At 35.6% G+C, this 18,105-nt stretch overlaps 1 protein-coding gene across 2 annotated transcripts in view; it reads left to right on the top strand.

The window, feature by feature from the left end:
* Positions 1-16,583, top strand: part of RNGTT (RNA guanylyltransferase and 5'-phosphatase) — a 399,154-nt gene extending 382,571 nt beyond the window's left edge. For both annotated transcript variants that reach the window (XM_069065120.1, XM_069065121.1), the window contains 2 exons: positions 9,673-9,796; positions 13,468-16,583. In XM_069065120.1, coding sequence (XP_068921221.1) covers positions 9,673-9,796; positions 13,468-13,631 — 288 coding nt within the window. In that variant the 3' untranslated portion in view covers positions 13,632-16,583. The remainder of the gene's footprint in view (positions 1-9,672; positions 9,797-13,467) is intronic.
* The last annotated feature ends 1,522 nt before the right edge of the window (positions 16,584-18,105 follow it).

Genomic DNA, 18,105 nt, shown 5'->3' with positions numbered 1-18,105 from the left:
TTACTGTGAATTTCACTTGAAGGAGTTATGACTTTTCTCTACTTAGTATTATGGTAAAAAGGCCAAATTGTTGCTGCTTTTCTTTTACTTGGCTACTCGAATGAAAGTAGGATTGAGAAGCTTACAGACCTTTCATGGAGGAGAGGCTTCCTACTAGTGTGTTTCACATATAGACTCTGCTATAGTGTAAGCAATGTTGTTAATTGATTATTGATACAATAATACACTATTTTAAATTAATATTTAGACCTTAAAATTAAAATCATATAGAAAGAGCTTTTCATTAAAATCATATAGAAAGAGTTGAAAGGCTGAGTTTTTGTGTGTGATCTTAATCAAATCACTTGACTGCTCTAGGCTTCTATTTCCTCATCTTTAAAATGAGAAGGATGGGCTAGGTGACTTCTAGGACCTCTCAGCTCTGAATATGTTATCCTGTATTCTTGATTTCTTTCTGTCTCTTTGCTGTTCTTTCTCTAGGGTCACTTCAACTCTGGAATTCTAAGACTTTGTAATTCTTGAATAGTCTTACTTTTCATACTTAAATCAGCCAATTGTTAGATACTTGTCATTTATTATGCATTGTACTAGTTGACTACGGATGTACAAAGACAGTTAAAAGATGACCTCATCTAGAGATTTCACTTTTGCTGGAGAGGGAAGTGAGAGGAGAAAAAAGCAACAAATGCACAAATATTCAATAACTACATAGCTATTGTAAATGCGGAATAAAATAGGGCAAGACCACTAGAGAGGGGGAAAAAAGTTCACTCTAAAATCCAAGGAAGGAAATAGCTTTTCTAACTGAGATCATGGATACCTTTGAGAAGGAGATGATATTTGAGCTAATCCTTGAAGGAGTGAAAGGATTTCAACAGGCAGAGATGGGGAAAAAGCATAGGCAACAGTCTAAACAAAAGTAGAAAAATGCTAGATGTGTGCCAGCTATATGGGGTAGTCTGATTAGAATGAAGTAGATCAAATGTGGAGTAGAGTAGTGAAAATTAAGATTATTGTAATATTCCAAGTAGATGATTGTGAGGTTGTGTGCTAGTATGGTGCCATTGTGACTAGAAAGAAAGAAATAGAAATTATCTATCTTTAATATTACTTCTAAAATAATCTTTAGCATCCCTATTACCTTTCAAAGAAGATATAATCAGCTTTGGCATTTTAAGGTCCTTCTCACCTGGCACCACCTTATGTTTTCAACTTTATTCCCTATAACTATTGCAACCATGCACTCTGTGCTCTATCCATATTAGCTGCTGCTACTTTGCTCAGTTTCTTGCCAACCCTCCCCCTACCCTCGCCTGCCACTATACCATATGTTCATATTGTCCCTGTTCCTCATATGCTCTCGCTTCCACCTTGTTACCTGGGTAGGGCAATTGGGGTTAAATGACTTGCCCCAAGGTCACACGGTTAGTTTTTTTGTGTATGTAAGTGTCTGAGACCGGATTTGAACTCAACCTAACTCCAGGGCCAGTGCTTTATTCACTGAGCCACCTAGCTACCCCAAAAATAATACTATCTTATAATGCTGAATGTTATATTTCTTAGCTCTTTATGGGACTATAAGCTTCAAGAGGGTATGGGCTATGTTTTCTTTTAAGATTTGTGTCTCCTCCAATGTTCTACAAATTATAGGCATTAAATAAATATTTGTAAAATGAATGAATGAATGAAAGACAAATTTAGGGAAGTTAGAAGGAGAGAGAGTACACTTGATAAACTCTGTGGATTCTATTCATTTTTTGCGTTATTTCCTCTGCCTTCATTCCTATTTGCTAGAAAATATATATGAAAACAAGATTTTTATTTTGTTATTGATTTTATTTTAATTTAAATTAATCTGCTCTTGATATCTTTTCCTTTTGTTACACTACAGAGGCAGAACATTGCATTATCAAAAATAAAATTTAACTTCAGTTCAAACATACCATAGGTCAGTTCCAAACTTAAATTTCACATCACGAGAATGTACTTTGGAACAAAAGAAAACCACATTAATTGTAAACAAAATTAACCAATGAAATCTAATTCTCATATAGCTTCACCCTCCCCTGTTTAGTGAGCCTTCCTTTGTAATACGTGTGGGCGGCACGCCCACACATTTATAAAATCAAAACAGTTCAGCAAAACAACCTACACCTCAGCCAATTCTGACAGTGTATGCAGTATTCCACACTTAGAACACTCCATCTCTGCAGACAAGAAAGGGAAATGCATTGTTATGGTCTTAGAAATTTTGTGCAACAAGGTTTGCTTTTTGAAAATCTTCAAAATTTTAGATACTCATATTATTTACATGAGTCTTCAGATCTATAGTGCCTTCCTAGAATAACTTTAAATTAAAAAGAATTCAATGTGTGGTTCTACCAGGTAATCCATCTCATAATCCACCTCAACCTGTGTAGGATTCATATATCTTCAGCCATCCCCGAAGTGAGTTTATCTAGGGAAATCTCCCTTCCTTAAGCCATTACTTCAACCCCCAAAACATTAAAAGTGCCATCTTACTAAGAAGCCCTAAAACTGATACAATTATGGAATGAAAATACTGTATTAGGAAGGCCTCTGTTTTCCTTATTCTTTAAACAGTGATTATAGAGTAGAAATGATTTTACATCTGAGATTCTGCTTGTCTCAGCTATGTGCTTTTTATCATGATGTTATCTGAGTAACTGCTAAATTAAAATTTTCAAGTCACTGGCTATAGAACTATAAGAGACCTTAGAGATTAATTCTAATTCCCTCATTTCAACACTGAGGAAATTGAGACTCAATTAAGTGACTTGCCCAAGATCCCATAGAAACAAGTCCTTGAGCTTCCAATCCTCTTTCCACTTTACCTAGCACCAATCTCTTCTGTTCTTTCCTGAACCACAGTGTTGAGAGAATCTTCCATAGCATCAATGTGTTGATCAAGAGTAAGATTTTCCATACTGCCCTGAAATTTCATATTTCCTTCAAACTTCAACACTTTTAAGTTTACCAGAACCTTACTAACCCTGGGAATTAAGGAAACAAATTGTCTAAACTGGAGAATAACTTTCAAGAAATTCAGCTTTATGTGTTCATGTAATTAGTTTTTATTAACTAACTAAAATTAAGCTAATAGGATTGTTAGAGGTTGAAATGTAGGATTTTTTTAATAAGTAAAAAAAGGAGTTTTGGAGTTAAATATTTGCCTTTTTAAACCTCTCTGCCCTCCTGATTCATAGAGCTTATTGTCCCCACCATTCTTCCAATAATTATTTATTTCCTTCAGTTTCAGTAAATACTTAGGGTCATCATAGAGTCATAGATTTAGAGCCAGAAGAGAGATTAGAGATCATTTAGTCCAACCCCTTTATTACACAAAGGAGAAAACTAAGACCCAGAGAAATAATTTTCTCCAAAGGTAGTAAATTGCAGTATTAAGATTTGAACTCAAGTCCTCTAACTTTAAATTCATTTTCTTAGTTTAGGTTCTGTTATGTCACTCCCTCCCTCCCTCCCACCCTGCCACAAATAAACTCCAGTGACTCCCTCTTCCCTCCAGGATCAAATACAAAATTTTCTGTTTGGTATTTAAAGCCTTTCTAACCCAGCTCCTTCCTACCTTTCCAGACATGTACTCTTTGATCCAATGATACTGGCCTCATTACAGGTCTAGAAATAAGACACTCCATTTCTTGGCTCTACAGAACTATATAGAACTAGATTTTCTCATCTTTAATGCCTGGAATATTCTCCTTCTTCAACTTTGCCTGCTTGCCTCCCTGGCTTCTTTTAAGTCCAAACTTTTTTCTTCTTTCACAGGAAGCCTTTCTCAACCCATTTAAATTGGAGTGCCTTCCCTCTCTTAATTATTTCCTTAATGAGATGAAATTTAAAAGTGCAATATAAATGGTTAACTGTTATTAATGTTAAGATTATTAACAAAGGACAAATGTAAAGTTCTGTTTGGGTTTAAAAATATCATCATAACAGCATGATCTATTTCCCTCCAAAACAAAAATACTGTACTAGACTGAATTAAGAGAAGCAGAACAAGGGAGGTGGGTTTTGCTATCAACTAGTCTGATCAGGACACATTTGAAGTACCGTATTACCACATTTTAGGAAAGACATAAGATGCATAGCATCCAAAAGAGTAAGATGGTAAGGCATTGTGCTAAGCATTATGTATACAAATATAGTCAATAAACATTTATTAAACACTTTCTGTGTGCTAGTCAGTATGCTAAACTGGAGATTTTAAAAAGAAGCAAAAAAAAAATTCCTAGTTCTCAAGAAGCTTATGATCTAATGGGGAAGACAGCATGCAAAAAGATAACGAAGGAAGCTATATAGAGGATAAATAGGAGATAATTAATAGAGGGAGAGCATGGGATTAAGAAGTTTGGGGAAGGCTTTCTATACAAGGTGGGATTTTAGTTGGGATTTAAAGGAAACCAGGGAGGTCATTAGTGAGAGTGGAGGAGGGGAGAGTATTCCAAGTGTCTGGGACAACTAGAGAAAATGCCTGGAGCTGAGAGATGGAATGTCTTGTTAATGGAATAGCCAGGAGGTCAGTATCCCTAGAAGGAAAAGTAAGTGTTGGTGAATAAGATGCCAGAGGAAGCAGATAACAGGTAGGAAAGGGCTTTGAATGCCAAACAGAGCATTTTGTATTTGCTCCTGGAAATAAGAAGTCACTAGAGTTTATTGAGTGGGGTGTAGGGTGTGTGTGACATGATCAGACCTGCATTTTAGGAAAATTACTTTAGTGGCTGAATGGACAATGGATTCAAGTGGGAAGACACTTAAGGCAAGCAGACCCCATCAGCAGGCGTTTGCAGTACTCCAGGCCTGAGATGATAAGGGCCTATACCAGAGTGGTGGCAGTGTCAGAGGAGAGAGAGGGGAGCCTATACAAAAGATGTTGCAAAAGTAAAATCAACAGGTTTTGGCAACAGTTTGTGTGTAGTGGGTAAGAGATAATGAGGAATCTAGAATGGTTTCTGGCTTACAATCCTGAGGGACTGTGCAAAGGGTGTTGCCCTCTACAGTCTTAGAAAAGGTAGGAAGGGAGGAAGGTTTAGATAATGAGAAAGGAGGGAAAGATAATGAGTTATGTTTTGGACATATTGAGTTTAAGATGCTTACTGGACATCCAGTTTTGAAATGGATGAAAAGCAGTTGGAGATGCAAGATTGGAGGTCAGCAGAGTTTGGGGCAGGATAGGTAGAATTGAGAAAGACAAAAGCAAGACAGTTCCTACCATCAAGGAGCTTGTATTTTAATAAAAGGAAAACAGCACATGTAAGGGAAGAGGTGGCCTGTGAAGGGTATTTGGTCTGAGAATTCCTTAGGATGGTGAATAGAACAGTAGGACACTTAATTCATTTGCCCTTTCTGGAAGTAATGGCAGTATTGATAAGAAAGCAAGAGGTGAGGGGGATTGGAGTATATTTGTGAATGCAGAAAAGAAGTGATCCAGGTACAGAAGCATGGTTGGATCTGAACTATTTAGATACAGCAGACCGTTCAGAAAGGCTTGGAAGTAGCAAAAGGCATATTTAAGCTTATTATAAAGAAAAATTTCCAAGCAACCAGAGGTACCTAAAAATGGAATGGTTAGATTGTTGTCCATTGTTCTTGAAGGGGACTAAAATGAAATTACTATGTTGGAGTCAAGGTGCAGTGTATCTGACCATGGCTAATCAGACCAATATAACTTGGAAGGTTCTATCACAGGTTGGGCACAAGTAGTCCATAGGAACATTGGAGAGGAGATGTCTCTAAATTTGCACATTTCACATTTCTTTTGAGTTACTGCAGTTCCGCTTCACTCATAGAGCACACTGCCTTTCTTTGACATGGGCATGCCATGCTGGGTGGTACTTTGCCAGTGTCTCCTGTATTTCACAATTGATTCCAAAGTTCTTGAGAGTATTCTTGTATTGCTTTTTTCTGATCACCATGTGATCACCTACTTCATGTGATTTCTCTGTAAAATAGTTTTTTTAGGCAAACATTCATTTGGCATTTGAACAATGTGGCCACCCCATCAGAGTTGCACTCTGTAGTAAAGTTTGAATACTTGGCAATTTAGCTCAAGAAAGGACCTCAGGGTCCAGTACATTACCTTGCCAGGTGTAGTGCATTCTCCGTCAGCGAAGGGTGTAAAGTCAGTTTTTAGGGAATGTTGTAAAGCAGGAATTCTAACCTAGATTATGCATATCTACCAGGAAATATGAAAAACTTGTTTAGTGAATATGGAGAATAGTTAGTAAATAATTATACTTTTAAGTTGAAATATTATTGAAAAATAATCATAGACTGGAGTTGTAAAATTTGGGGTATATGTAGAGAAGCGTATGTCACTGAACATGTTCATTGTTGTTACTCAGTCATGTCCAATTCTTTGTGCCCCCCATTTGGTGTTTTCTTGGCAAAGATCCTAGAGTGTTTTGCCATTTCCTTCTCCTGTCCATTTTACAGATTAGGAAATGGAGGCAAACAGGATTAAAGTGATTTGCCCAGGGTCTGGGGCCAGATTTGAACTCAAGAAGATGAATCTTCCTGACTCCAAGCCTGGTGCTCTATTTACTTTACCACCTAGCTGTCCCATAAGCATGTTTACAAGTCTCTAATTCCCCTTCTAGTAAATTATCTCTCTGAATCAGTATTCCCATTCCCATTCTTAAATCCAAAGCAAGAAATAAGCTGGAAGCTGAAAATGATATATAAAATATCTCTTTCAAAAAACTATATTGAGAATAAAGTTTGACAAGAAACTAAATTTGGCTATGTTCTGATAAACATTTAACATTCTTATGATACTAAAATGGTATTTAAGAAATAAATTTTTCTTTATGAAAAATTAATTTTATTTTTTACAAATGTACATATGTAAACTATGGAATTTATTGCTGTCATGTTGAATAGCGGGCATGAGGAGGTTTAATAAAAGCAAATAGTACAGGAACTGAAAAAGCAGTGTCTCTAGTTGTAGGAAATATTTTTGATTGCATGGATTACATTCAAAGTGGCCCAAGTTTCCTTCTAGAACTTTGATTTATGATCTGTAGTTCTTTGGGAACTTTGTCCTCAAGTAATTTAAGCACTTGATAATTTCTGCTATCAGGTTTGTTTAGAACAAGGAAATTTGATCCCAGCCTAGATTAGATTTTAAATTAGTAGCATAAAATAAAAGTCTTACTGCCTGTGGTTACATTATATCTTCATATAATCCCAAGAATTAGAGAAGAATGAGCAAATATGGTGTTGGTTGTTCTTATATAATACAGAAATATCATGGTGGCTGCATTAAGATATATGTGTGTATGTGTGTGTGTATATATATATATCCTTTATTGATTATAATAATTATTTATATCATTTCCCTCTCTCCTTTCATTCATCAATATAAATATGAAATAGGTCAAAATAGTTACAGTGACAAATAAGACAGTAGGGGCGGCTAGGTGGCTCAGTGAATACAGTGCCAGCCCTGGAGTCAGGAGGACATGAGTTCAAATCCAGCCTCAGACACTTAACACGTATTAGCCATGTGACCTTGGGCAAGTCACTTAACCCCAGTTGCCCTGCCTTCCTTCTCCAAAAAGAAAAAAAAAAATCACTCAAACAAGAAGGTGCTTTGAAACGAAAATTAAGTGTTATACTCTAATACTCACCATTCTTTTAATTTGGTCCTTGTAAACTTTCCTCAGGTTCTGCTAGTTGAGGGATATTATTTGATCTGTTGAGGTCATTTAAACTGCCTAACTCAATGGGCACCATACCCCCACTGGATTGCTTTCTGGTTAGAATAATGGGCATCAATTGGGATCAATGAAAGGGAATAATCTGCTGTTTTTGGACATAAAAATGTATCTGGGTCAGTGTAGTGGCAGGTGTTTGCATTCTGGAAAGCTCTGTCTCCTAGATTGCTATTGCATGGCCAAGTGAGTACACAGAGAGTTAATAATGCTGCTTAATTGCAGCAGTCAGATAGAGCAACACATAATTTATAGCTATTCTGAGACTGGGAACACAAGAATGATAAACTATATGATAAAGACTTGTAGAGATTGCTAGTTAGTAAAAGTACAAAGGAAGTAGTTAGATATCTTTTTCACTAGCTATTGATTTTTGTAAAAAGCATATCATATAATTTTCTTGTTGTCTTATGAAAGCATCCTACCTTTCCAAAGTTGGTTTGGGGGGGGGGTTGCTTTTACTGAAAAATATTTGTGATATCTTTAGAAAGACACACAGATGAAAACTTTTGCCTCTTTTCCTCAGCGTGGTTTAATAGATTTCATCTGGATTCAAAAGGTCAGGGGTCCAAAACTAGTGTCCTTTTACTATCTTTATGGTTTGGGATGAATCTTTGGGACAGAAACTTTTTTGTGGACCATAGTTTCCTCACCTAAGAATTTTTCTATCTTTAAATTCTGTGGTACCATAAATGTAGATGCTTGAAGAAAAAAAAAGAATTCATTTTCCTATGTTGCCTTATACTCATTGTTTATCTAAAAAAGTAGTAAATTGCAAAGTAAATAGAAGGATAAATATATCAAAGATTCAATTTACTGAGTAAGTTAAAGAGAAATGTCTTGTGTAGCTGACACACTCCAATCTTTGTTTTCCCTTGGAAATGAATGAGAAGGTAAGTAAGTCAATCCAATATGACCTTTCTTAAAGGGAGACTAATTAAATTGTAAGGTTTTCATGTACATATCCAATTATAAATCCATGGATTAAAGAGTCTTTAAAAAGTTTCTTCCTTACATATTCCTAGGTACTAATTAAAGCTCTGATTTGCTATAGGCACAGAAATGAGAACATTTCAAAGAATGTCTATGATGCTAAATGATTTCAGTCTACCAAATTGTGAAGGAAAAGTGTTACCCATGCAAGATAAAAATAGAATTAAAATATTACCATCAGTGGCATTTATTTGAAGGTTGAGAAGTAAGCTCAGGTTTCTGTTTATGAGGAGCTTCCTAGGAGTTCAGTGAAATGTCTTTTAAAAGGTTCATAAGTCTCCATGGATACTTGGTAACTTTGATGGTACATGATGTGATCCATAATAAATCACCTCTGATGGAAAGCCATATTAAAGTTAGCTTAATTTTTAAATAATACAAATTCTTAAATGGAATGGTCAGTTTAGGACATAGTTCGTGGTTAATTGTCTGTTAGGGGAAAGAGTAAGAATTATATTATTTCTTTTGCAAGTTTTTCTTTTTTTTTAATTGGAAAAGGGAATTCCTTAATCTTTGAAATGTGACTTTGAGGGTAGAGAGAGGCCTTTCTAAAAGGTGTTGAAACCCAGAAAGCGCCTTCCTTTCTTAAACTACCACTGACGCAGATACAATGGAAGGGGTTTGTCCCCATGGTAACATATTTGCATTTGGCAAACCAGAAGTGGCTGGTTTTTGCTTGGTGGTATAATTGCTATATATTGACAGCAGATTTCAAAACTATTTATAAAATGTCGGGTAGATGAGCATATGTACAAGGGGGATGCACATACCACATCACTAGGCTTGATTAGACATTTATGATGACAGAGAACTAGGCATGGATTACTGAGGTGTTTTTGGCATTTCATAATATGTCTGTCACAGTGAAGGCACAAAGGTTTTCAAGCGATTTAAAACATTTCTCTCAATTCTCTTTTTAAACCAGGTGACAAAAGAACTAAAACAATATGACAATAAAATTATAGAATGCAAATTTGAGAACAACAGCTGGGTCTTCATGAGACAGAGAACAGACAAAAGCTTTCCAAATGCTTATAACACTGCCATGGGTAAGTACAGTATGGTAACCTTCTGACCACTGTTAGCTTATTGGGAAGAACATGGTTATGGAGTGCAAACCAAGAATGTAACTGTTCCTTTGTCCCTATTTATTAGGACTGAGAGATTATCAGATTTAATGTTTGGTTTGATTGGGGATGTCTCACTATATACCTATTTAACCTTTATTGTAATTTGTCCTCATCCTTCCCAGGACTACGTTAATCTGAGTTGATGTACCAAGGAAAGATGCTTTGGCAGGATAACAAACTATAGAAGTTGAATTTGAACAAAAAAAGCCATGGTAATTTCAGCTCTATTCAAAACAGCAAAAATCATTGTTTGCCAGATGGGAAAGGACAAAATTAGTAGGGGAAAATGTAATTTCAAGTTCCTAAAATAGTTTTACAAACAATGGAGAACAAAATAAATGAAAGCCATTAAAATGTTGTCCTTTTACTATTGTGAGGGCTTTAAATTCTTCAGATAAAACTTGATTGTTTTTGAAATTTGGAAAACTGGATGTCTTTTAAATGGACAGACAAGGATTAATTGAAGTTTATAAGGTAAATATCTGTTCCTAAGAGTTATTTTCAACTTTAGTTTTAGGACTTTTATAAAGTCCGTTAACTTTCCATCCTCACCTTTTAGTACTGACAACCTTTGTGTTGAGTATAGATAGGCCCACAATGAAAGATGATGGAGGTGATGATGATGATGGTGATTATAATTAGCTTGTGAAGAAAAAAGTGGGCAAAGTGGCTTATGTGCTTTATAGTAACTTTAGTCTACCTTTTTTAAAGATGTTCTAGTAAATCAAAGTTGCAAAATGCATGTTTTTACCCTCATTTTCACCCATTGAAAAGATGGCATCACTGTCCAATGTTAATGAATCTAAAGTACATGTAGTGTTTTTTTAAAAATGACTTTATATTATATTACATTAAGGCTGATGCAGCAAAGGGGGTCTCTTTTAAGTCTTGGAGAAACAAAGTATTCCTTCAGAGATGAATAAATGCTCTCAGGAAACAGGGAGCTGTATTGCAGAATCCAGAACTTTAAATAACCCTTTCTCTTCCTCCTGCTCCCAAGGTTACTGGGAAAAAATTTTTCACTTGAATGAACTGGTGCTCCCTGGGAGTTCTGCCTGAGACTTGACTCTTCCTAGACTGCAGTATTTCTATTTGTTCAAGAGAACAGCCTTCTTACCAAAATACCTTATAGATAAAGCAGAATTGGAAGTCATTAAAAAACTAATTATCAAGTGTTTCCCTTTTTAAAATAAACTATTTAATGTTGCTCAAAATTAGGCCACCTAAAGAGGTAACTGGATAGTTGATTATAAATGACTGTAAAAGAAAATATAAGCTCCTTGAGTATAAAGACTTTTTCTATATTTTCTCTCTTTTCCCAGCTTAAAATAGTGCAGGAGTGGGGAACCTGCAGCCTTGAGGCCACATGTGGCCTTCTAGGTCCTTGGGTGCAGCCTTTTGACTGAGTCCAAGTTTTACAGAATAAATCCTTCTATTAAAAGGATTTGTTCTGTGAAGTTTGGATTCAGTTAAAGGGCCATAGTTGAGGACTTGGAGGACCACATGTGGCCTTGAGGCTATAGGTTCCCCACCCCTGGAATATTGCCTTATACATATTATAAATTCTTATTAGTACTTTTTGTACCCAGTAATACTTGTTAAATTAAATGTGTATTAAAAAGATGAACTTTTTATAAAGTATTACTGTTAGAACTTAGTTGATATGATCCCTGGCTAGAATCAGAGTTTATTTGGAAAATAGGGATGGGTTAAGCCAGCTGCTTTCTTATTTTGAAGAGGGAAATGTGAATGCCAGTTTATATAATGTATATCATAGTTTTATAGTCTTTTCTAAACTAAAACCACAAATTTCTTTTAAAAATTAAAAATATTACTACTAAATTTTTATACCAAGAAGAAAATATTTCTTCCTTTAGCAATTTAGTTTTTAGTTTATTCAATAGCGTTATTAAAGTGATCATAATCTATATAGCTGGATGTCAAAAACGACTAGATGGGATGTATAGAAGTGGAGGGGTGTATAAACTCACTATATAAAGCTGCTGTGCTGATTTTTACTACCTTTGTAGTTGTGGGCAAGTCGCTTAGACTCTTATAGTCACAAGTTTCCTCAGAGGTATCTTTCAGCTCTAGATCTATGATCATTTGATTCTGTGTATGTCTTCAGTGTTGTACCCCATTATGTTAAATAGCTTGTTATTGTTCAGTAATTCATTCATGTCCTATCTGAGAACCCATGAACCCAAGCAGCTAATACATGTCTGAGGTCAGATTTGAACTCAGGTCTTTCTGACCGCAAGTCTAGCACTCTATCCACTGAGCCACCAAACAGCAATTTGCATTGTAATTCTGTTTTGTTTTAACACAAAATTATTGAAGCCTTTTGTTGTTGCACATTCTTTTTCAAATTTATCCCTCCTTCCTACCTAGCAAGTCATCCCTTATAACTAAAATTTTTAAAAGCAAAAAACAAGTAGTTCAGCGAAACTAATTAACACATCAATTGTGTCTGACAGTATATGGTATATTTCACATGAATAGTCAGACCCTCTCCTCTGAAAAGAAGGGAAAAGAACCCATTGTTCTTAACTCTTGTCTGGGGCCAGGCCTTTTCGCTATAATTATACATCATTCAGTTTTATTTTATTGTTCTTTATATTTGCATTGTTGTCACTGTGTCTCTTTTCCTGGTTCTGCTTACTTCACCGTATATCAGTAGTATGAGACTTTTCATGCTTCACTGAATTCTTCATATTTGTCTTTTACTATAATATTCCAGTACCTAGAACATAGTAAATACTTTGTAAACGTTAGCAGCCACTACTACTGCTGCTGTTGCTACTACTACTACTATTAGTACCACTACTATCACCACCACTGCCGCCAAATTAATATTCCATAATTTCTTTAAGTATTTCTCAATGGATAAGTATCTCCTCTTCCCCAGTTCTTTGTTATCACCAAAAGTGTTGAGAGAGAGATAGATAGATAGATAGATAGATAGATGGATGGATGGATGGATGGATGGATGGATGGATGGATGGATGGATAGATAGATAGATAGATAGATATTTGGCATATATTGTCTTCCTTGGAGTACATGCCTAATAATGATATCTCTGAGTCAGAGTTTGAATGCTTTAGTCACTTTTTTAAAAAAGCTTGATTCCAAATTGCTATCCAGAACGAATGGACAGTTTCACAGCTCCACTAACTCTGTGCTGCCTGTTGTCCTCTTTTTCAATGACATTTCTATATCCCATATAGTGTCCAAAGTAGCTTCTATGGGATTGTCACCTAGTACATAGTAAGCCTTCAATAAGTGTTTGTCAGATGAAAGAATGCTTATTCCTGAGCAAAAAGAAGAGTGTGGTAACTTTTCAATTTAATATTAATCCTTATTAAGAGTTGTTTACATAACTGCATTTCAGTGCAACAATACTTACTAAAACAAGGTAACAAGGAGGATGGGGAAACTAATTTGTTTTGGAATTTGTTGTCCTTTTCTTCTGAAATGTAAGTTCCTAGGCCCTTTGTTTTACACTTTTCCACTAACATTCCACTATGATGAATTGACTTAATTAGCCCTAAAATGAGCTGTTTTCCTTTTCTTTTCTTTTTGTCCATAGCTGTATGTAACAGCATCTCAAACCCAGTCACCAAGGAAATCCTTTTTGAGTTCATTGACAGATGTATGACAGCTTCTCAAGGACAAGCGCGGAAGCATCATCTGGACCCAGACACAGAGCTCATGCCTCCTCCACCTCCCAAAAAGCCACGTCCTGGCATCTAATTTCAGGGTTTAGAAACAAATAAGTGGAAAAAATCTCATATTGCTTTACAGTTTTGTAGCCGAAGGAACTAAAAAAAAACTGGTGGGCTATTCATTTAAGAGGAGGGGGAGGAAGAAATAACAAAAACTGGTATTGTAGCTGTCCTGTAAATATTTGATGCATTTTCTCCAGTGCATCATGAACAATTGAACATTCTCTTTTTACTTGATAAATGCAAGCTTACCTTGTAAAATCTGAAGTTTGAACTATCCAAAGGTTTAGATAAGATTAGAATCAATGGAAAGAGGCCTTGTTTATATATGGATAACTTTCACTTTTAATTTATAATGTTACTAATCTGGAACTGTGAGTACAGGAAACACTGTATTTTTAGGGACTATCTTTCAAAAATAGTAAAGTTACAAACTTCCTTTTCTAAGCAATGGACTGAGTCTCATTTATCCTAGATTTCCTACATTTCAGAGATTGATGTGTTTAAAAAGTAATAAAATTGAGTATAATACTAGTAAAATGAGTTTTGCTCATTTAAATACTGTCTTTTTGTGAGAGGGAAATATTAAAAAAAAGTGAAAATTTATTGTTGTAATTAACCTTTCTAAAGGAAACCTGTTAGGTATTTTTATCTGTTTCAGTTATTTGAACTCTCATATCTAATGTATAGTGTGCCAATTTTAGTTTTGCTTTTTAAGCTTCTCCATAGAAAGTGAGCACACACCAAATCCCTATAGGTAGGACTATTTCTAATGTCAGGGCTACTTCAGCTTAACTCTGCACAGTAACAACACATTATAAATGTCATTAAAACACGCATCTCACTGTGATATGCAAGAGTGATAACCAATACAAATGATATCGTGTTAGTTCCCTCAAACAAAACAGCAAAGGAAATGCCAGGTGATTTCTCTGATTAGAGAGCAATGTCAATGAAATAGAATGCTGTCATGAGAAAATGGTCTCCCACTGCTATATAAATGCAGAGGCAAACACTAGACATTCATTGGAACTAAACATCAAGAAAACCAAGACATTTACTTTCATAACCAGTGTTGGTTGCTCTTTACCAGTGACATTATTCTTGTGATACCAAATGAACAAATAAATTGATTGATGTTTGTACTTGGGACAGATCATTGAACCCTCTTCCATATTCTGATTGAAGATCTTTATTTTGATTGGCATGTAGAGAAATTATTCTAAGATTAACCCAATTCATAACTAGTGTATTTTAAGAAGTTTAGATTTTAAAAGTTTACTGTATATGTATTGAGAAAGGATTTTCATTGACCACATTTTATATATGCATTACTATTCAGAGGGTAATGTATATTTTTCAAGGTACACCTACACGTGAAAAATCCAAATGGGTTATCTAGTCTGATTACCTGACAGGATTTCATCTGCCAGGATTCAGTTGGTTATTACCAAAAATATGTTTCTATTCACATGGATTTTAATGTTTCTAAATAAAATTTTCTCTTGTGTTGATTTTTCTATACGAAACATTAGGGCCATGCTTTGTGAAGGTGTTTCTATTTGTTCCACTGTGTTGTATAACATGTATTGTGGGTTCATCCCAGTTGCCATTTTCGTATTTCTTTGCTGGGGAGTTTGTGTATATTAGGATACTAAAAGGGTTAAGTTAACTACTTACAGAAGTGACAGATGAGAGGGGGAAAATCCTCATGTTTCCATGATATCTTTTATACAAAGTAAAATATGGGGAATTGCCTATGCAAGGTTACAAAATTGATTCTTTCCCATGCTAATAAGCCTTACACAAATTTGATGCAAAAAAAAACCTATGCAACCCTGAAAGCTACTCCATACATCATTGGGAGCAGTGACTTCCTTTCATCTAGCATATAGGTTTCTTACTAGACTACATAAAATACAGCCCTTTTATGAAGAGAATTTACAATTTACTTTTGTCAATTATCTTTGGTGTAGCTAAAAATGTCTATAGTAATTGTAATCTTTTAAATGAGTTAAGTGAAAAGAATGTGTCTTCTTTAATACACCCAGATATTGTCTCTCCTTGTCTGTGTGCATTTCAGCAGAACTTTTCTTAATTTATCCTGTCTGGGTTTCGTTTTGTTGTTTTTGTTGTTGTTTTAAACTGCAGTGCAGTATAAGTCTGTCTTCCAAGTCTTTCCTGTTCAGTTCCTGAGTGCATTCACTACTGTCCTCTATGTCTTTAAAAGCAATCTAGAAATAAACCAGAAAAGGTAATTTCCAGTAAAAACCTAAAGGCAGACTTTAGGACAGCCTAAAGGAAGAGCTGATTCTTCTCTTCCCATCTCCTCCTACTTCACACCAGGTAAATTCTGGGACTAATCTTGTGGACAAGATTAAGAAACTCTTCAGCTCTTAAAACAGAGAATGTGAAGCCCTCTGATTTGTGGCTTGGGAAAGGTGTGGAATAACTGTCAGTTTTTGCATATATCATTTACTTTCAATTAAGTGCTCAGAAAATGTTAGGATATATCTCCTAAAATTGTGTATCAAAGAGTATTTTAATAAAGCTACTGGTTTAAAATAATGGAAGCTCACTTGCTTTGTCATACTAGTGAGCATTTGTTAGCACCTTGATGTCTGGAGGTGATTTTGCCTCCTACTCATCCCCATTGCTGGCAATGGGTTGTGCTGCTACCAGCCACACTCCGGCTTTTCAGACACCAGAGATTTGCCATGTAGGCTAGAGAGCCCACACATGTCCTTCCTAAGAATCCCAGCTTCTGATGTCAGGAAAAAATTACGAAGGCTGCTCTTGCTACTGTTGGAAAAGAATGGAGCGAGGAAAAACAGACCATTTTTACAATGCATTAGCATTTATGTCTATTTGTTATCTTAGCATTCTACTGTATGAAAAAGAACTCTGTTACATGTTATTTTTTTAAATGCATTTGAATTTTGACAAAATACTTAGCAATAAATGTTCTGGAATGACAAAATTATGGAGTATCAAATAACCCATCTTGTGTTGACTGCATTTTTGTATCTTTATGTTTTCCATTTTCAAGCATCTGTTATGGTGACCCACATGAAGTTCTGAAAGTAGACTTTCCCCCAAACCAAAAGAATCCATACTGAGTTGGAGAAATAAAGGGTCCCCAGGAGCTGATATTATGGGACAAGGTTATACGCTAGAGACTGTTTCTAGTCCCCATGAGTGATCCACTGTTTGATAATGAGGATTTAGATTATAGAATTCTATCCCTTTAATCTGGACTGAGGGCCTCCTAGTGTGGAGATTCCCTTTAACAAAACAGATCATCAATTTCTACTCTTTGAAAGCTGCCTGGGCACTGAGAGATTCCATGACTTCATTCAGTGTGAAATAAACTTGAAGAGAAGGGTAACATTTTGGTGAGGCTGGGGATCAGATCTAGCAAGACTTCACAGAAGTAGCACCTGAACTTTGCCTTAGAAGAATAGAAAGGTTTGGGGGTTTTTTTAACCAATAAGGAGAACATGTGTTTCAGGCATTAGAGATAACCTGCATGGAATGCAGAGGTGAAAAATGGTAGGTCCAGTGCATATAACAATTTCCAGTGGGTTGAAGCCCAATGTGTGAAAAAGTGATGTGAACTAGGACTAGAAGGGGAATTTGGAGCCAGATTATGAAAGGTATTCAGTGTTAAGCTAATTGAGTTTGTGCTTTATCCTACAGGTAGTAGGGAGCCATTGAAAGGTTTTTAGCAGAAGAATGATATGGTAGGCTTGTATCTTAGACATAAAGTATGTGGCATACAGATTGAAGAGAGGAGAGACCAGTGCAGAGAATAATTCAGAAACTACTATCCAGACAAGAAGTAATGGAAGACTTGAACTAACACGGTTGTAATGTGTATAGAAAGAAGGGGATAATAATAATAGCTCCTATTTCTACAATCCTTTAAGATTTGCAAAGCACTTACATTATCTCCGTTTAGCTTCCCAACAACCCTGTGAAATAGATACTATTAGTGTCTCCACATTATAGAAGTACAGAGAGAACTTCATTTGCAAGACCAGTTGCATTATCCACTATATCATGTTACAAGAAATTTAATTTAAATTAGTCTTACTAAGCACCTACTGTATACAAACATTCTTCTAAGCCCTCGGAATACAATGACAATATGAAAAAGTCTGTGCCTTTGAGGATCTTACATTCTACTGGAAGGAAATAACAAGTATAAATGAGCAAATTCAAGAAAACTTACATAAAGAACATTAACAAGATATGAGGAAAAGCTGTATAAGAGGTGACATCTGAAATGAATCTTGGAGGCTTCTAAATAGGGAAAGGGAATGGTGCCGTCCAGGCATAGGGAAAAGCAGACGCAGGTTGGAAATGAAATGCTGAGTCCCTGGGATAGAAAATTCCCATTATGAAAAAAATCCAGAAGAGTCTAAAAGGATTAAGATGGCAAGGTGAGTAGGTTATATTTGTTTTCCTACAGGTATCAGAGAGCCATTGAAGATTCTTCA

This window comes from Petaurus breviceps, unplaced genomic scaffold, assembly GCF_028583685.1.
Source record: "Petaurus breviceps papuanus isolate PSGF00001 unplaced genomic scaffold, PetGlider_PUasm1.0 90667, whole genome shotgun sequence".
In the NCBI taxonomy this organism is placed as follows: Eukaryota; Metazoa; Chordata; class Mammalia; order Diprotodontia; family Petauridae; genus Petaurus; species Petaurus breviceps.
This window is presented reverse-complemented; position numbering and strand designations above follow the sequence as displayed.